The sequence below is a fragment of the Aplidium turbinatum genome, chromosome 18 (assembly GCF_918807975.1).
Source record: "Aplidium turbinatum chromosome 18, kaAplTurb1.1, whole genome shotgun sequence".
In the NCBI taxonomy this organism is placed as follows: Eukaryota; Metazoa; Chordata; class Ascidiacea; order Aplousobranchia; family Polyclinidae; genus Aplidium; species Aplidium turbinatum.
Genome location: NC_137489.1, coordinates 10,294,476 through 10,315,419, shown reverse-complemented (window position 1 = coordinate 10,315,419; position 20,944 = coordinate 10,294,476). Strand labels below are relative to the sequence as shown.

The 20,944-nt window shown below is 35.6% G+C and overlaps 1 protein-coding gene and 1 long non-coding RNA gene across 2 annotated transcripts; both read right to left on the bottom strand.

The window, feature by feature from the left end:
- Window positions 1-4,143: 4,143 nt before the first annotated feature.
- On the bottom strand, window positions 4,144-5,271 carry LOC145787308 (uncharacterized). The gene is made up of 3 exons (XR_014291383.1): window positions 5,200-5,271; window positions 4,848-4,966; window positions 4,144-4,233 (listed from the first exon to the last, which is right to left on the bottom strand). It is a non-coding gene; the product is annotated as an uncharacterized LOC145787308 (long non-coding RNA).
- Window positions 5,272-9,845: 4,574 nt separating this feature from the next.
- Window positions 9,846-13,150, bottom strand: LOC145787970 (uncharacterized). The gene is made up of 5 exons (XM_082599808.1): window positions 13,074-13,150; window positions 12,763-12,878; window positions 12,083-12,172; window positions 10,548-10,714; window positions 9,846-10,032 (listed from the first exon to the last, which is right to left on the bottom strand). The coding sequence occupies exons 1-4, from the start codon at window positions 13,074-13,076 to the stop codon at window positions 10,576-10,578; spliced, it is 348 nt and encodes a 115-aa protein (XP_082455934.1). The 5' UTR covers window positions 13,077-13,150; the 3' UTR covers window positions 9,846-10,032; window positions 10,548-10,575.
- Window positions 13,151-20,944: the final 7,794 nt, after the last annotated feature.

Here is a 20,944-nt window from a genome sequence, read left to right as displayed (position 1 = left end):
ATGATGAAATCAGTTTATTATAACCTATAATGTTACTTCCATTTTTTTTTCATATTTAGCGTTTAGTTCGTATATTCTGGCCAGGCTACAGTCATAGGCATCAGTAAGCGCAAGGAAGCCTTAAATCAGAGGCCGGAATGGCGCGGTTCAGTGTATGTCTTGTGTTTGATTTCATGTCAAAGCGGAAATAACTTTTTTCATATTTAATAGTTTAAACTTCTTTCAAAGCAAATTCTAAAACTTGCTAATGCTTTTGTTGGTGCACATTTTAACCATTCATGACGACGTAATTACAAACAAAACACTGTAAATATCAAGGCTGTAGAATCCGGAGAAAAATCTACGACACTGAAAAATCGATTAATTTTCAGAAAAAGTAATGAAACTTGAATTTTTTGTTGAAGTGAAAGTGCTATATGCTGAATTTGAAGACAATATGTTTTGAAAATAATTATCTTTATAACAATGATTTTTTTACATTTATAGCTATAAAAACGACTTTGAAAAATTGTTGAAGATTTTACCCTATCGCTTCTGTACAGGAAACAATAAAAGCACAAAATGACACATTTCGAAGCGACAGTGTGATATCGAAAAGCTATTGTGAAGCTCGCAATTAGAGGTGGGATTTTATTTTACAATGGCCTGTTTGAATTTTTGAAATATAAACTTTACTTTTGTTAGTTTACTTTTTTTGTAAATGACACGCTGCTAATTTTGTAAAACAAGATGAGCTTTATTACAAATAAGGCAACCAAACGCAGAAGCGTTGACATGGAGGTCTAAGGGGTACTTTTGGACCCGGAATCAGGGTCATTTTAGGGGCCGTAATCGTTTCAAAAAGCCTAGAAAACTTGAAGAAGAATTTCAAGGATTTCATTGGTACCGGTATAACGGTCCAGGAGTGACCGTAGTCCAAGAGTTACCAAGGTTGCTAAATATAATTAATTATTTTTTTTATGAAAATAATTGAAATTTCTACTGCTCAAAAAGTTACATTGACAATTTTAGGCATTAATTAATCTTGAATGAAAAGGTGTGCATTATTTGAGAGTAACTACTCAATTAAACTTCGTGGTAAAATTTTTGGTTTTGTATTGCTTTCAGAAGCGCCGGGCAGCTCTGGTTATTTGTGGTCTGACGTCATTTTTAGACTGCACGCTGCAGCAGCACGGTAACTTTTGGACCGCGGTAACTCCTGGACCGTTACACCGGGCCCAAATGACCTTCTCAATGGCCTTTACCAAACGTCAATAAAGCCAAAACTTTTCTGCATTGTTCAAAGTTGATTCAAGTCAAATTCAGTCATATTCAGAGCTGCGGTCCATCTCATCTGATAGCAATTGGCTGATCCTTAACTTCATAACAGATGGCTGATACAAACATTTTTGCTGACTATTGGAAGGAAGTTGATCGTAAATAGATCAAAAGTTATGCATTTGTTTTGCCAACGTGGCAAAGTAGACTTTTTGGGACAACAACTTCTACATCACGTGGTTGGCGTTGCACGATGCGATTGGTTAAAATTAAATGAAAGCAAAATTTTTGCTCATTTGCACTAGTGCGTAAAGTTCTCACTTTTTTGTTCGAGTTTTTTCAACACCTTCAACAGATTACAAATACGCAAACCACCATAATTATTATTTAAAACAGCCTTATAACGTTTGCAGCTTGGCGTGTGCTGCGTAAGTGCCATGTATTTACAACCCGTCTGCAATGCACTTTTTAATGTTGTTAAAACAACAAAACTAAAAACTAAATTAACCAACATACAGTGTAGTATCTTTGCTCTTTGATGATATCTATTCAACAATCACTCAGCCCTAATTCTTAACACATTATGTATGGGCTTACGTTTTGTGACGCATTTTATAGATATCTTTTTATATTGCCATAAAGTGATAGAAGATTGCTTTGTGGCACAACGATAGTATGGCAGAATGAAAGTTGTCTGCCCCGATAGCTCAGTTGGTTAGCGCGTGACTTCTGGAACGAAGAAGCTTCAAGATCAAGCGGCGCTGGTTCGACTCTCGGGGTGTGCGCTTGAGCAACGTACGTTAAGGACTGCTCTCCATTCAGCGGCATCTAACAAATGGAGTAATTCCCCAGCAAGAAGACTTCAACAATCGGAACTTCACTCTGTCAATCTCGGTGACCGGGCCTGCGTCAGTGATTCAAAGCCTCTACAAGTATGTGAAACTGCCAGGATTAAGCTCTGCAAGAAGCTTTCCCCGTCCGAGGATAAAAATTCAATCAATCAATTGTAACAATTTTGAACCTTTCTTTTTTCTTAGTAAGAATGCCACATACGCCACTGCACACAACGACTTTTATTTCTGAATTTGATTAAAGCATTCTAAACAAGAAATGTCTTTTAAAATGAAACATGCGTTTACCCTACACAGCATAAAACTTGATTACAAATTTTCTGTACAACACAATGTATCTTTAGCGGTCAAGCAAATGAGAAGTCACCCTTCATCAGTGGTAGGCTACGGCTCTCTGAAAAAAGTGTGTATGTTACAGTTACAGGTACAAAAACCGATTGAACACTGAACAGCTTATGCATGATGTGCATTAAATCAGACGTTGCAAAATCTTTATTACTTGACGGTGTGACCCGCAACTTTGCATTGCAAAAGGTCCGGAATGAATCGAATGCTTTGTTGAGCTATTTTCATAATCGTCGTATTGTGTGCTTATAATTTTTTCTCCACTTATACTAAAATTACCAGCTGCAAAAAGTTAGATTTGCATCATGATTGGAACGAATAGGCTATTGGCATGCAGACTTGTCAAGGAGAGGAGACGTCATCGCCGACTCAACAACGGCTCTTCCAAAATTCCATTCAACAAACAGACATAAGTGGATAACAGGGTCATCAGCAAACACGCCCGCACTGCCCAAACACTACATAGGCAAGGTACTTTCGGTAATCTTAGATGCCCACACTGCGAATTCATCATTCAGGACGTCGATCACCTGATCAAGGATTGCCCAGTCACCTAAATCAGTGTCGGATATGGAACAGTAGGCTATGTGTAGATGTTAATATAATATGACAGTAGCCTATATACGACTCTATAATTTTCTGGACAAACTAGTGAACAACTTTAGCAATTTTTCTGCAAGTGTAGTCGAGTGATTTTTGTTCATTTTCATATTGAAAGAAGTTTTTTTTCATATTGATATGTTGCTAAAATCTAAACTTAAAAGGAATTCAATTTCACACTGTGGAAAGTAGGCCAAGTTCAGCTTAAAACATATGATGCAACGCATGATACAAATTCGTTGCTTTTATTTTTGTTGAAAAAAAAAAAATTTGGGGCCCGTTTTACGTAGGGGAGATGTGGGACTGGGAGATCAAATTTTGGCCCAATGGTCTCACAGCTCCCCTGTTGTTTTCCGACCAGTCCTGATTTCTCTCGGAGGCCCTGACCCTACTAAACCATTTGCTTCTTTGAAATTGACTTTCACGTTTTCCGTTTCTCTTTTAATATTTGTTATATTGAAACTTTGGCAACGCCCACAAAAAAGTTTTCATAGATCCGCTATTGGATTAAGTTTGTGAAGCCGGAATCTGATGTCGTTGGTTCGTTTTCAAAGACTTGCTATGAACAGCAACATTTCATTCATTTCTTTACCAGTTTTTTTCCTTTTTTCGTGTTTTTTTTTGTTGCTGCATTTTATTGTTTTCCTGTCGGCTGCATGGCCGAGTGGTGAGAGCGCTGGAACGGTAATCGAAAGGGTGCCGGTTCGACACCGCTCAAGAGCATGCGGCTGTGTCTCTGGCAGGACACTTAAAGGCATGCCTGAAGGTGGACACGAAGATTGGCTTCCTTGCCTTACCGTCCATTTATCTAAATATTCAATCACCAGGAGTAAGCCTGGATACGACAAACAATTGTTTCTCTTTGAATTTCATGCTCGAATTATTACAAAAGTAGCCTACGCTTTGCGTATCCATGGCAGGGTCACAGCAACTGCGTTGATGAAGAAAAGTGAAAGATGACCTAATGTTAAGAAACGACATCAGTTAAACTTTTAAAGCTCTCACTATATTAAACTGAAAATATTGTAACCTGCAACTAGAATGCGAAATAGAAATATAGTAGGCCGAGGCCGATGTTCATTTTTCTCACCCATAAGTAGGTGGAGAACCAGTTTTTCGTCTTGTAGGAAAAATGCCTCTGGAAGGTTTGATTTTTTTACCCTTTCCATGTTTGGGTTTTCTGAAAACAAAAAATATTCTAAACAATCTCAACAAAAACAAAGACCGAAAACTTAACTAGGCCTATGTAGTAGGCTAGCGTGCATGCACATTGTGTAATAACTAAAATTGCTCGTGACATCCAAATTGATTGTGGTGATTTTTATCTCAGGTTTGAAAAAACTTTCTTGAAAGGTTTTCAATTTTGGAAGTTCCCAGCATGCTTGTATAGAGTTTAAACCACTGAAGCAAGCCAAGTCAGCAAGATTGACAGAGTGAATTTTCCGATTGTTGAAGTGTTGTTGTTGTTTGTCAATTATTCCACACAATTACAACCATCGTTGTAAGTTTAACCATTATACGATGGTAGTTCAACTTTTGAAGTGTGCGTTTCAACAATTGTTGTAGTCGAACACAAATTAGTAAGTGATTTAAGCTAAAAAAAATAGTTATTGAAGAATTGCCTTAGCGGCTTAGTTCATCACATAATTTCGATTAGCAGTGACATATGAAATAACATGATAAAAATATAAAGTAATTGATTTTTATTTTTCAGTTGGCTACCACTAATCTGGCAGTTAAAAAATGTACTTGAGTTTATGAAAATATTTCATTCAGAATTTAGCGGTTTAATACCTCCCAATAATTTTCAATCCTTTTCCACGCTGTAACCACTTTCTTCCGCGGCTCTCTCCCGAAGAAACAATCAACAAGACCAGAACAAGCACAAGAGATGCAAAGATCAACTTATTCATCTGAAGATAAAGATAAAAATGTTCTGCAATTGATAGATTTAAAAACGTTCCCATAGAACAGACCCATTGAAAACGTCAATTTTAAGTTTAATTTTGTAACTTACAGTCTTCGTTTTTAATGTTCATGTAGGCCTACGGCGTTCTCAATACAAAGATCGTATCAATTTAATAATTTTGTATGACTTCAATGTAGCCTAATCATATTTTCCCATAACTAATTGTCATTCACTTACCATTCAGTATCAAGTGAAACGATAAATTTTGTGGTAAAACTAGGTGTTGTTTTCTGTACGGTAGCATTTGTATGCTCATAAAAACCATAAAAACCGAAAACATTCGATTTAAAGTAAAGAAAATACAGCGCTGTATAATAGGTCCTTCTGTATGATATGTCCTACATCTCCCCTAATAACACGAATAGATTCTTTATACAAAGCAGACAAAAATTTGTTGAAAAATGGTGTATAGTTCAAGGGTGTTGTTTTTTAAAATAAACAACATAAAATTAATTCAAAATTCTGTGACTTTTTCAGTTTTTTATAAATCTCGGCCTTAGGTGTGACGTTGCAATTCTACTCAAACTACGACAACGATTGATGGGCCTAATACTAATAGCAACAATCCTTAGCTTATTACAATTTTTATAGGCCAGCGATCGAGTAGTTGAAACTAAAAGTTAGGAATACCAAGTATCGGTATCGTTCTTTTACCAAATTGCTTATAAGTAGCTAAAAGTTTGCTTTTTTTACAATCTCATTGATCAAAAACTGTATTTTTTCAAATATGGAAAAAATGATTAATAAAGTGATTTTGATCTTCAAGATGACATTGTCTTGGTGATCTAATCTTCATCTTCAAGATCACCACAATTGGTGATCTTGGCCATCTCTGGTTGTATGTTCAATTCAGTGACAAAATTATTCACATCACCGCAAATAAAAGATGTTGATCCATTCACGTGTAGCCTAATAGCCTATTGCAGCCGGTGGGACTAATCAAAGTGCTGCATACTTAGACTGTAGACTACAAAATTTTAAAATGTAAAAATGTGGGCACTTTGGGGGCTTCTTCTTCTATCGAAGCTTCTAAATTTGGTTGATACACGGTTACACCACAAATTGACAAATTCTTTTACAACGAATTTGTACTTTGAAAGGTCCCATCTATTGCACTAGATCAGCGGTTCTTAACCTTTTGCCTTGTCGGCACCACCTTGTAATTACCAACCACTTTTCGCACCCCTCCTAGGATTGGCTGAACAGTAGTCGCCTACACTTCGAAATTTTTGTTGAAACCTGGTAAAACAACTTTGCTTCTTACGTCATATTATTATAACAAACCTTGATTCAGCATCTCCGCACCGCCTAGGCACAGGTTTCTCACCCCTTAGTGGTGCGTGCACCCCTGGCTAAGAACCCCTGCACTAGATGGTGAGCTGAGGTCACACAAGAAAATGGTTCACAGTTTGGGACTTGGTGCCGCAAATACATGTAACTGGGCAGGTGTTGTAGCCCCACTTTTCCATTACAGATTTAATACGGCTAACGCTGGTTCGGAGTCGATTCAATGTTGTCCACTTTTCCCAAGGAGGGTTTGCTCCTTAGGGGGGGGGGGGGGGGACCCTAGTTGTAGAACCTTTATTTGCGCGTGTTAGTGGCCACTTTCGAATTGTTATTTTCATTACTTAAGCCTTGTTTCTTTTTTGGTTGAAGTTAGTGGCTGAACATCGGGCGCTGTGGTACCTCCCATGTTGCATCTGTTGTCGTATCCAGGCTTACGCCCGGTAGTTGAAGATTTGGATTAAGTGGACTGGAAGGCAAGGAAGCCAATCTTCGTGTCTACCTTCAGGCATGCCTTTAAGTGTCTTGCCAAAGACACAGCTGCATGCTCTTAAGCGGTGTCCAACCGGCGCCCTTTCGAGTGCGGTCCCAGGGCTCTCACCAATTGAATCTGTGATAGCAATTAGCAGATCTGTAACTTCATAACAGATGGCTGACAAACTTTTTTGGCGACTATTGAAAGGAAGTTGATCTTGAATAGATTAAAATTTTGCTTTTGTATTGCCAATGTGGCAAAACAATTTTATCATCACGTGGTGGGCGTTACGCAATACGATTGGTTGAAATAACTGATTGCACATTTGCATTCGTGTGCAAAGTTTACAGTTTGAAAACTAATTTTTTGTAGAACGCTTTCTGGTTAAATGCTTGAAACGTCACACCATTAGGCTACTGTGTTTATGCTAAATGGATAATTGTTAACATGCGGTAATTTAATCTGCTGAGTGTTCATAGTTACTTAGCTCTGCATTAAAGCATTTACAACTATTCGATGGAGGCCTTGAAATTGTCACAAAGGTTATGAAATCAAGGATCATTCAATTGCAATCAGATGTAACATAAAAGATGCCCTCGTGCCCAATTTTTCACATTTCAAAAACGTTTTAATCTACAGCACTTTAGTTCCTCAGGGTACACGAGAATGGAGAAACATCTTTTATTTGCAGTGATGAGAACATTTGTGATGGTATAATATGAACGTGACGCATTTAGACGTTGTTCTGCTTTATTGTCTCAAACCACTCTACTAATCCTAGGCTAGTGAAATCGATCCTTAACACTGGTAGATACGTTAAGAGATTAGGTTGTTGTAGATGCAAGCAGAAAAGTTTTGACTGTATTAACTCTTCGTTGCTCTATTTGAAATATAACCGTTCTTGCTTTGCAACGAAAAATCCCAAAAAAAGACAAACACGATAAAGGATACTTCACGAATTTAAATTGAATAATTAAAAAGTAATACCCCATTCTTTATCAGAAGCTTTACAATCGGCTTTTCGATATCGCCTTGTCACTTCAAAATATGTCATGCTGTGGTTTTATTATTTTTCTGCATATTAGCAATTTGGTGTGATCTGCAACTGCAATAATCCTTTCAAAATGATTTGCATAGTCATAAATGTAAAAAGGAGAGAAAAAAATCTATTGAAATTTTGTGGGTTTGAAGGCAGGAGCAAAAACATATCGAAAATATACAACTTCGTATTAACAAGAAAAATGCTCAACTGCGTATATTCAAAGCCGTCTTAAAACTTTAGGAAAATACATTATGAAAAAATAAATTTATTTTCGTATAGCATATAGCACTTTCATTTTAACAAAATGTCAAATTCTTCTACTTTTCCTGAAACCATACCATCGATTTTTGTCTTCAGATTTTTGTCTTCAGTCACTCACCTGATGCGTTTCCACTAATCTTAATTTTAACTTGAAGGTTGCGGTGAATCTGTTCTTCCGTTAAGTTTAAAAGATTATTATCTAAAAAAAGATGACCACTTGTTTTTGAAGCAGATTTTCTGTTGATTTCCACGATCTCGCCACTTCCAGAGTCCCGGAAGTTTTTCAATGCAAAATTCTTGTCTTCAGTTACTTTTAGATTGTTCCAAATTTCAGCATATTGAGGACAAAATTCCTCGTTTGGCAACAATAACCCAAAATTTAGAGCTTTAGCCTAACTCATATTACAATACCAACGGACTGAGGTACGGTAGAATTGATTTAAAGATTTTATTTCATAATTAAGACCGGACCAAAGGTGTTCTTTTAATCATAATGTGTAACAAATATGCGTTTTAGAAAGCGTCAGAATATTTACCAAATTTTGTGACATTTTCAAGGCCTCCATCAAATAGTTGTTAATGCTGTAATGTGGAACGAAGTAACTACGAACACACAGCAGATTATGTTACCACAGGTTAACAATTATCCATTTAGCATAAACACAGTAATGGTGTGACGTTTCAAGCATTTAACCAGAAAGTGTTGGACAAAAAAATACTATTCAAACTATAAACTTTGCACACAAATGCAAATGTGCAATCATTTATTTCAACCAATCGCATCATGCAACGCCCATCACGTGATAATAAAATCGTTTTGCCATAGTTGCAATACAAAAGCAGAATTTTTAATCTATTCAAGATCAACTTCCTTCCAATAGTCAGCGAAAAGGTTTGGCAGCCATCTGTTATATATTTCACCAAATTTTTGTCTGGCTTCATATAAGAAGCATTTATTTGTGTTATTACGTAGTTTCGAGTTTCACTGAATCATATAAATATTTATTGCACCATTCTCCTATCTGGCAACATTGGTAGGCTACTGTTGTCTGATATCAAAAAGGTTCGGAGGTTTGACAAACCGCTTCAAACAAAACAAAAAACAAAAGCAATACAAAAAAGACATTCATCCGGCGAAAAATCTACAACTCCGAAAAAGCGATTTATTTTCAGGAAATAACAATTAATACAACAAAAACAAAATTAACCAACATTCAGTATAGCACCTTTGCTCTTTGATGAGATCTACTTCTCAGTCACTCAGCCCTAATTCTTACCACAAGTATGAGCTTATTATTTATTATGACTGATCATCCACATCAATATTGGAACTGGCAAATTCAATCCACAACACTTTTTATTAGGCTGTCATTCATTACTACATGTGTGCTTCTCTCTGTTTTTGTTTTATTTTTTGCTTTTTGGGTTTTGTGACCGTGCTAACTACTGACATATAGCCCACTACATGATTTTCCATTCAGGCACGTTTTAAACCTTTCAAGGTTTTGCCACCTTTTCCCGTACATTAACGTGCTGGTAGGTCTATATCGATTTTTATAGTTAGTATCTTAATCGTCCCAGACGCGTTAATGACGAAAAATAAAATGATTGAATAATACGTATGTGACGCATTTTATAGATCTATTTTCATTTTGCCATAAACTAATAGAAGATTGCTTTGTGTCAGAACGAAAATATGGCAGAATGAAAGTTGTAACAATTTTGAACCTTTCCCTTTTCTCAGTAAGAATGCCACATGCACAACTGCACACCAACTTTTATTTCAAACTTCTGTTAAAGTATTCGAAACAGAAAATGCCTTTCAAAATAAAACATGCATTTACACTACAGCACAACACTTGATTACAAACTTTCTGTACAACATAACACGTCTTTAGCGATCAAGCAAATGAGAAACCATCCTTCATCAGAACTGTAGAACGTCTCTCTGAAAAAAAGTGTGTGAGTTACAGTGAAAGCTACCAAAACCGTTTTAGTTAAAAATAGTGTTTTTCCATGAAATTATAATTTTAAGTCTCAGTTAGAAACAAAGTTTTAAAATGACAACATTTTATTAGTTACACAAAGAAAAATTAAATAGCAACTAATATATTCTATTTGTAATAGAAAGGGTTTAACGTTTTTTAAATGAAAATGACATAACAGAAGAAAATCCTGGCGCTTTATACTAAACGATCGGACAAAAACTATTACTTTTATTACTAATAAAGGCTATCATGAGGCTATTAATAATTTTTAATAGCATTATTTTTAATAGTACGTTATTATAATTTTTAATTATAGCTTTTAACAATTATTATTAATGGCTATAATTAAAAATTATAATACTTTTATCCATACCCAGACAGCAAATCAGCCGTTTTTTACATTAATTCAACGTCTACAGACGTTGAAACAATGTAAAAAAATGATCGATTTGCTGTCTGAGTAGGCATGGCCTACCTTAATTTCAGATGGGATATTCCAGCGTCTACCACCAGCGTCTACCGCGGTTACGGTTTGCTAAACGTCTACGGTGTAAAGCTATTCTGACTTTTCGATTTATTTTGTCCTTCTTCCCACTGAGGTGTTTGCGTTCACGATTTACACGAGGACGAGGGATTCTTCTTCTGCAAACAAAATCAAAACGCAATTTTATGAGTTGAACAATTTCCTATTTTTCTTAGCAAATAATGCTTCCACACATTTGACTACTTTGAAAAAAGGAAATAAATCATTATTTTTCTTGTTCAGACTGTTTTAGTTGGGCTATATACATGTAAGTAAATAAGTTTACGAAATATTTTCCATTTTGGACTCAGTTTGTTGCAGACCCAGCCGGGCATTTAGCCATGACCCTTTTAAAAAAGTAAAAAAAGAGAGAAAACCTTTCTCGTGTTTTTTTCAAATTTTATTTGCTTACTTTTCTCGCTCATTAATATTTTACTACTCTAATCACCTAATTAGTGGATTAGATCAGTTGTTTTCAGCGATGCATTTAAAAGGTGGAACGAGTTTGATGTGACCCTCAAAAATTGAAAAAAAATAATCTATATTTTCAGGTTAACACATTGCGAACGCAACTAGTTAATAATTAAGTTTATTTAATTTCAATATTACAGCTAGCCCATGAGGTGAAAGTTATCTTGAATCTAGGTGAAGGTGGGAAAACTTTGGGCTGAATTTTGAAATTTTACCGAAATACTGCATTACAACCTACAACATTAAAGCTTTACAAAACTTCGTCAAACAATAAAAGGATATTGAAGTTCTTCTGCTGTCATGCAAATCATAATTAAAAACCTAACCTAACTTCATTGTTTTTAAACAAAACTTTAGACCTACAACTCAAACTTCTACAGAAATGTAGTTTTAATTTGATGAACTTTGTCTACCATCTCTAACTTCGTCAAATACAAAGTGTAATCTACGTCTCGAACAAAAAATATTAACGGGCAGCAAATACAGAACAATAACCAAAACAAAACAATCTTCTTAGAGGCAAGACCAACTAACTCTACCAAACCATTTGCTTCTTTGAACTTGACTTTTACATTTTCCATTTCTCTTTAAATTTTTGCTACATTGAAACTCTGGCAAAGCTCACAAAACAGTTCTTTTTATAGACCCGCTATTGGATTAAGTTTGTGGAACCGGAATCTGATGTCGTACGTTCGGCTTTATAGACTTGCTATAAACAGCAATATTTCATTAACTTCTTCACCAGTTTCTTTCCTTTTTCGCGTTTTTTGTTGCATTTTATTATTTTCCTTACAACTTCATGGTCGAATTATTACAAAAGTAGCCTACGCTTTGCGTATCCATGGCAGGGTCACAGGAACATAAACTGCGTTGATAAAGAAAAATGGAAGATGACCTAATGTCAAGAAATGACCCCAGTTAAACTTTTAAAGCTTTCATAATATTAAACTGAAGATATTTTAACCTTCAACTAAAATGAAAATGAAATATATTAGGCCGATGTTCATTTTTCTCACCTACGAGTACGTAGACAACGACGTCTTCGTCTTGTAGCAGAAATGCCTTTGGAAGTTTTCATTACTTTTCCGTCTACATGTTTGGGTTTTCTAAAAACAAAAAAATATTCTAAACAATCTCAATAAAAACGGAAAACCTACTTAAGTAGTAGGCTAGCGTGCATGCACATTGTGTAATAACTAAAATTGCTCGTGACATCCAAATTGATTGTGGGGATATTTATCTCAGGATTGAAAAAAACTTCTCTAAGAGCTTGTCAATTTTAGAAGTTCCGCATACTTGTAAAGAGTTTGAAGCACTGACGCAGACCAAGTCACCAAGATTGACAGAGTGAATTTTCTGTATGTTGTTTGTCAATTATTCCACAAAATTATTCTAAGTTTAACCATTAAACGATGGTAGTTCAACTTTTGAAGTGTTAGTTTCAACAATTGTTGTAGTCGAACGTAAATACGTAAGTGATTTAAGCTAAAAAAAAACTTGTTAGTAATGAAGAATTGCCTTAGTGGCTTAGTTCATCACATAATTTCGATCAGCAGTGACATATTAAATAAGTTAACATAATAAAAATATAAAGTAATTGATTTTTATTTTTCAATTGGCTACCACTAATCTGGCAGTCAAAAATGTTACCTGAGTTTATAAAAATATTTTAATCAGACTTCAGCTGTTTAATTACCTCCCAATAACTTTCAATCCTTTTCCACACAACCACCTTCTTCTGCGGCTCTCTCCCGAAGAAATAATCAACAAGACCAGAACAAGCACAAGAGATGCAAAGATCAATTTATTCATCTGTAGATAAAAATAAAAATGTTTCCATAAAACATCCCATTGAAAACTTCGATTTTAAGTTTAATTTTGTACAGTCTTCGTTTTAAATATTCCTGTACGGCGTTCTCAATACAAAGATCGTATCAATTTAATCATTTTGTATGTTTTCAATGTAGCCTAATCATATTTTCCCATAACTTATTGTCATTCACTTACCATTCAGTATCAAGTGAAACGATGAATTTTGTCGTAAAACTAGGTGTTGTTTTCTGTTCGGTAGGACTTGTATGCTCACTGCTTCAAGATGTGCAAGCATTAAATATAAATAAGGCCTTCCTTCCTTTATTTCCTCTTTCCTTCATATTGTAAAGAAAATAATGAACATGCAGCTACAGTACGCCGGTTACACCTATTGAGACAATATGTTTCTTTGCTTGTGGTTGGCTTTTAAGTTTGATTAGGACTTTAACAAAATTCTAATTTTTAGTTTTTGCATTATAGCCAGACTGGATATAGGCTACACTGTCCAAAAACATGAAGAAACCCTAAATCAGCGGCCGGAAAGGCGTGGCCCAATTAGATTAATCGTGTATTTGATTTCTTGTCAAAATGGAAATAACTCCTTTATATTTTCACAAAATATAGAGAAGTTAAATCAAAAATTTTTTCAATACTGAAATAAGTTAAATTGCACAAACGTCTAAATTGTACGGTTGGCCCTACGTGTTTTCCCAACTTTAATTCATCAAGGCGTGTCTCTAAAAAGAAAACTTCGCTGGTTTGATACAATACTTTTCGCGAAAAGTGAATTTTATCGGTTTTGCTAGTTTCGGGCAACACTTTTGCCTGAAACTTTCAAAGTTTATCAATCACAATTTTATTTTTCTTGCAGACTTTACATTTCTCTAAATTTGCCATAGTCATAGCAAAACTTTTCTATTTTGAATTAGTAATGCCAGATGACGAATTTTGTCTTTATTTTGGTAAAATTTGGAGAAATTAAAGTCGTTGAAAACAAGAAATTTGATTTTAAAAACTTCCAGGATTCTGAAGGTAGCGAGATCATGGAAATTGATGGAAACTCTTCTTGAAAAGTAGGTTAAGATATTTTTAGAGATCATTAAATTTAGCGAAAGAACAATTTTAGAGTAAGTTTCAAGCTAACAAGCTAAAGTTAATATTACTGGAAACGCATTAAGAGTATGCTATCCCTGTGTCCGCAAAGACAAAAATATGCAGACGAAAATGAATAGTTTCAGAAAAAGAAGAGGAAAAACTTGACATTTTGTTAAAATAAAAATGCTTATCATCATCATTAGGTTTCTTCTTCTCGTCGAGGGTAGGAGGCAATAAAGCGCCAAGTTTCTCTGTTGTAAGATTGTGAGTTGTGCGATTTTGTAAAAGTGCTACATGGTCAATAAGAAGGCAATCCACTTCCACATTAAAATCTTGCAGTTTCAAGACCGCTCGAGCAAAACCATGCAAAAATTGTAAAACTTAGCTGCCTATATTTTAAAGTTAGCTTAACAGCCCTTGCTTAGACAACGCTGCTCTTCCGTAAAGAACAACAGGTCTTTTCATACACAGAGTTAAGATCATATAAAAATATAATGATAGTGCGAATTCAGGGCCTCCGAGAGAATCATGACTGGTCGGAAAACAATACAAAAAGTGGGCCCTAAAAACATTTTTTAGTAAAAATACAAGTAACGAATTTGTATCATGCGTTGTATCATGTGTCTTAAGCTGAACTTGGCTACTTTCTTCATCGTGAAATTGAATTAATTCCTTTAAAGTTTGGATTTTATACAACATATATATTTATATGAAAAAACTTCTTTCAATAATGAAAATTAACTAAAATGACTCGACTATACACTTGCAGCAAAATTGCCATTGTTGCTCAATATTTTCTCTTGAAAGAATTGCAGTAAAGTTATATGATGCGCACATGCACACCTCATACATGGTGCCTTTGGCCACGGCCTTTGAGAGGAGAATTTAGGTCCCGTATCAGAACGATTTTCCGGCCCCAAATAAAGACACATCCAAGAAAAATGCACCATATCCAAAGAATGCGGTATAGTTTGTTCAAACTCTCTAGTGGTAAGGCAGTGCGGGCGTGTTTGCTGATGAATTTTTGTCTGTTTGTTGTGTGGAATCCTGCAAGAGCCGCTTTTTGGTCGGTGATAACGTCTCCGCCCTTGACAAGTCTGCATTGGTTCCAGTCATGTTGTGAACCGAAATTGCTATAGGTGGTAATTTTCGTATAACCTACAGTAGATAAAGGAAAAATTGTAAACACACAATGCGGGCAATGAAAATAGCTCAACAAAGCATTCAATCCATTCCGAACCTTTTGCCATGCAAAGTTACCGATCACAGCATCAAATAATAAAGATTTTACAAAGTATAATTTGATGCACAACATGCATTGCATAAACTGTTCACTCGGTTTTGAGTCGTGGTGGTGCGTAAACAAATCTTACAAATTTCTGTGTGCTGAAACCACGTTTTCAACTTGCAACTGTTGGAGGTACTGGTTTACGTAACAAATTTTCAAAGCAACAAAAATTTTTGGAAAAGTGTTTTGAAAGTTGCAATCAATGATTTCCTTGAGTAGATACCATGTGGTGATGCGTTCCGGTTTGCAGCTCAAGTTTGCTGAGTAGGTTTCTTTCAAAAGTACCATAGCCTACCAACTTATCCAAAATGTCATTGTTGTACAACTTGTTTAAATTTGTTCCACATGCCTGCAACTACACTTCAGACATACAATGATATTTCCATAGGACCATAGGTCTTCAAACTGATCGATATCTTTGAGTTTGTTGATACATTTGTGACTAACTTCCAACAGCCATAGAGAATTCTTTGCAACATAGCGTACAGTAGAATAAATTTCGTTTGTAAGATTGAGCTGGTGAAACGGAGATGTTGGAGCGTTCCGTCCTAAGAATTTTTTTTTTAATTCATAGTTCCTTTAACAACTTAAGCTTGCGAGTAGCCTACTTTCCAGCTTTCTGTAACTTTGATTACATCTTCCTTTAACTTCATTAAATTTATCAGCTTATTGTCCATTTGTCGTCGTCGTGTGAGCCTTCTATGGGGCCGAATAACATTGAACAGTTCTTTATCGCTGCATAAATAGGTTAGTAGAGTGAATCTCGCTTAGGACTGTGATCTACATAATGCATAGAACACACAGGTTTGAGACTGCTCAAGTAGGCTGCTTGGAAATGGCATAGCCTAGCTTTGTTTAGATTTTCCTATCTGGCTTAGCTGCAATTGAAAATGACATAAGCTTAGTCGATCAATTACACTACTCAAAAATGATATAACATTTGGAGAACACTGCACACCACAAACTCCAACTCTAGTGCATTTAAGCAATGACATCCATAAGCAGAAAATAGGCAAGAAAGGGTTTACTTTCTTCAATCTTGCTTGGACTATTTTCCAAATATGTTGGATCCATTATCATCTGCCTGACAAACGCAGTTTTTCATGTCAAAGTAGGCCTACAGTTGGTCAAGAGAACATAATACACACTTAGCCAAAGCAGCACTAGTTTTCAAGTTAGAACGACATGACAATGATCAACAAATAGCCTACTCGTAAAGTTGTAACTACGCATTTCATTCAAAAATTTGTTTATTTTTAAGTTGATAAATTTTTATTTTAGTAGTAAAAATGGGCCCCACTCAAAAGTGACAAAACGAAAAACTACTGGTTTTTCCTTTACAATGTTATGCTAGGGGGAAAAGTAGCCCGACTTCTCCCTCTCTCGGAGCCACTGAGTACGATTAAAAAGATTGACAAATTTAATGGATCAATATATTTCATTTCAGAGTATTCTCAGCGCAGGCCAGAAACTAAACTACTGAAGCGGACCACATATTTTTGATTCGGTGGCGGCATTTGGCCAGCGGCGCACACCTCTGCTGTAGAGTGTACACTAAACCATTTTCAAAATGTGAAAAATTGGGCACGTTGAACGCTGCGTTTACCTCTTATGTTGCATCTGTGATTGCAATTGGCAGATTCTTAACTTCATAACAGATAACTGACAAACTTTTTCGCTGACTATTGGAAGGAAGTTAATCTTGAATAGCTCAAAACTTTGCATTTGTTTTGGCAACATTGCAAAACGATTTTATTATCACGTGGTGGGCGTTGCACGATACGATTGGTTGAAATCAATGATTGCTCATTTGCATTCGTGTGCAAAGTTTATAGTTTGTAAACTAATTTTTCGTCCAACACTTTCTGGTTAGATGCTAGAGTTAGAAACTACACATACAGTTTGGTAGAGAGGTGACTTTCTTTAACCATAGACAGATAAAGCCAAGCAACAACACGGCATTTAACATAATACATTAGACTTAGAGTGAACACAAAACTATAATCTACAAACCACGAACGTTTTCGGCCATACTCATATGAGCCCTTCTCAAGTAACAAAATAACTGATTTTACAATTGCCTCTACATTGAAAATAACTGATCTACACAAAGAATGGAAAAACGAAATGCACAAAAACGAAACTGCGTTTTGAGGCGAGGATTGCAGGACTTTATTAGCAAAACCTCGTGGATTTTCGTGTCAAATCGGCCTAAACAAGTCCTTTGGTCCAGTTTTAAACATGAAACTACAATCTTTAGATCGTTTGTACGCGGTAGTGGGCATGATCTTGAATTAGAATGATCTAATTTTAAAGATCGATCTTATTTTGGTATTCTCTAAGATCACATTTATTTGTGATTTTGATCTTAAAAGTCACTAAGTTCAAGATCAGTTCAGAATTCAAGTTTAGTTAGGCTACTAGATAGAATCATAGAAACATTTTTTAAAACTCGTGCTATGCATAGTAATTACAGTAGCGGAAAATACAGAAAATACTAAAATTAAGACACTTTTAATATGATATGTGGCGATTTGAACTAAAGACGATTTGAAGTGTCAATGTAGTTTTGGTCAGGGTTACCAGTTCAAAATAGAAAAATATTTCTGTGTTGGTTGTAAAGAAATAAACTTGCGTATGCAGTAGACTATATAGGCTACTATATATTGACATATATTATAAAAAAAAGATTTAACTTTATTCACATTTCTGTTTTGTAAATTCTAAAAAAATGTTTGCTTTCTTTGACCTAATTTTACATGTTTCAAAAGATTACTATCAGAATGACGAAGCAAAAAACACAGGAATCTAAAGTGGATTTTGGTTATGTAAAGTGGTTCATTGTAGTGAACAGGGAATGGGATGGAATGGAATGGAAGACGTTTTTTCCATCTTCCATCCTGAGATTTTCTTCCATTCCATCTCCATTCCATCTTAGAAATCTTCCATTCCATCTTCCATTCCATCTTCCATTCCATCTCAGAAATCTCTTCCATCTTCCATTCCATCTTCCATCTTCACATTTTGTGATCTCCGCGTTGAATATGCCACAAATAAACCTAAATACCATAGGCTAAATTTAAGCTAAAAATTTAACAGCAGTATTTTCCTAAAGATTACGTACCATTTGGTGTTATAACTAGAAACGTAGATTGATTCTATATAAATACAGAAAGAAACAACACCTAGCAAAGTTAAAGAAACTGTTGTAGCAGTCTACGTTGGCAGGCCCTGGTTTAGGGGGGGGAGGGGGGGGCAGAGAGTGCAGGTGCGCCGGGCCCCCGACTTTTGAAGGGCCCCCCTACGTGGACAAAATGTGATTTTGTGTTATTATTATTTTATTCTTTCAGCCTTTGAAGTTTCTGCAAAGTGCTGTGTAGAGCAGTATTGGATTAATGCTACTGTAGTTGTAGAGGTGGTTTTTCGCGCCGTAGGCGCGAAAAATTTTTTTTTGCACGGGGGCCCCCGATCTGAAAGTGCCCCAGGCCCCCCATCAGCTAAATCCGGCCCTGTACGTTGGAGAAGATAACAAAGTACCTAACGAAAATACTTGAGAAGCATCGCAGACAATTGGTGTAATAAAATGCATGTCTTGATAAAGCGTTAGAAAGTTAATGATGGAATTGGGATGGAATGATGGAAGATTGTCTTCCATCCCATCATCAAGATCTTCCATTCCTTTCCATCCTTGACATTTTCCATCTTCCATCCCAAAATCTGTCTTCCATTCCATTCCATCTTCCATTCCATTCCATCCCATCCCATTCCCTGGTAGTGAATCACCCAGATCAAAACTGTTTTGGGTTAAAGTAAAAAGAAATATATTAAATTCTAAAATAAACGCTCCTTCTTTTTTGTATTGCTTTTGTTTTTCGTTTTGTTTGAAGCGGTTTGTCAAACCTCCGAACCTTTTTGATATCAGACAACAGTAGCCTACCAATGTTGCCAGATAGGTGAATGGTGCAATAAATATTTATATGATTCAGTGAAACTCGAAACTACGTAATAACACGAGTAAATGCTTCTTATATGAACCAGACAAAAAAATTTTGGTGAAAAATGGTGTAGTTCAAAGGTTTTGTTTTTTCAAAAAAAAAAGAAAAAACTAATTCAAACTTCTGCAAGTTTTTCAGTTTTTTATAAATCTCGGCCTGAGGTGTGACGTTGCAATTCTACCCAAACTACGACAACGATTGATAGGCCTAATACTAATAGCAACAATCCTTAGCTTACTACAATTTTTATAGGTCAGCGATCGAGTAGTTAAAACTAAAAGTTAGCAATACCGACTATCTTTCTTTTACCAAATTGCTTAAGTAGATAAAGTTTGATTTTTTTTTTACAATCTCATTGATCAAAAACTGTATTTTGTTAACTATGGAAAAAATGATTTTTAAAGTGATTTTGATCTTCTAGATCACATTGTCGTGGTGATCTGATCTTAATCTTCAAGATCACGACAATTGGTGATCTTGGCCATCTCTGGTTGATTGTTCACTTCAGTGAAAAGGTTATTAACATTACTGCAAATAAAAGATGTTGATCCATTCACGTGTAATATTGCAGCCGGTGGGACTAAACTGCTGCATGCTTAGACTGTAGACTACAACAATTTTAAAATGTGAAAATGTGGGAACATTGGACGCTTCTTCTTCTATCCAGTCTTCTAAATTTGGTTAATATACGGTTACAGGCACCTGCATCTAATAAGGCCCGGCCAGTAATAAGGCCTACCCCCTGGATCTCCGTTGATACAAATCTTTTAAACAAAATTGGAAGCTCTGATTGGTGCTATAGTGAATTGAGACTAACTGGTAAAAATTCACATCCTAAAGTTAAGAACTTTTTAAGTTACGGAAAGTTGAAGTTTAGAAGGGCTGAAATTGAGTGATTTTATTAATTTTCACATATTTTAGACTGTTCTGCAGTTAACAAACCGCTTTGACTTCCGGTTTTTTGCATTTTATGTGAAAGATATGTGCATGCTGATGCAGTAAAGCCAATAAATTTGAACTTTTTTCTAATTAAAGCAAGACTGATAATGATGATCAGACTAGGCTAATTTTGGTAATGAGGCCCATGGACCCCTGGGGTAACATTGTGCACCCCTAGTTAAGAAAGTGAGGGTTAAAGACTTGAGTGACCTAAACAATTCTTATTACACCATTAATCCAATTTGTTATTGCAATGGAAATATCATACTTTCAGAATCAAAATACTTTAGTATCCCTACCATATCTAAAAACACCATGTCGCTTTTTAAAAAATGGAGCATGGGGCGGGGGAGGGAATAGTTGTCTCTGTGTATTTAATTATTAGTTATGTGCCTGTGTTGTCAATTAGAATTTGTTTTGTGGTGTTGTTATTGTGAAAATACATCTTTTCCATCACTTTTGGTGCTAATTCAAACCGGGCCTTATTCACAACACGTGCATCTGATAAGGCCCGCTTGAGATTTTTTTAATTTTTTTAATATTTTACACCCCCTTTAACTTAGAAACTTGTTTCATAGATATGTTGTTTAGATAGACCCAAAGTATCCTCATTCCAAGTTTCGTTCAAATTATGCAGTATTTAGAAAAATATTGAGGTTTGAAAATTAGCGGGCCTTATTAGCTGCAGGTGCCTCACCACAATTTGACACATTCTTTTGCGACGAATTTGTACATTGAAAGGACCCATT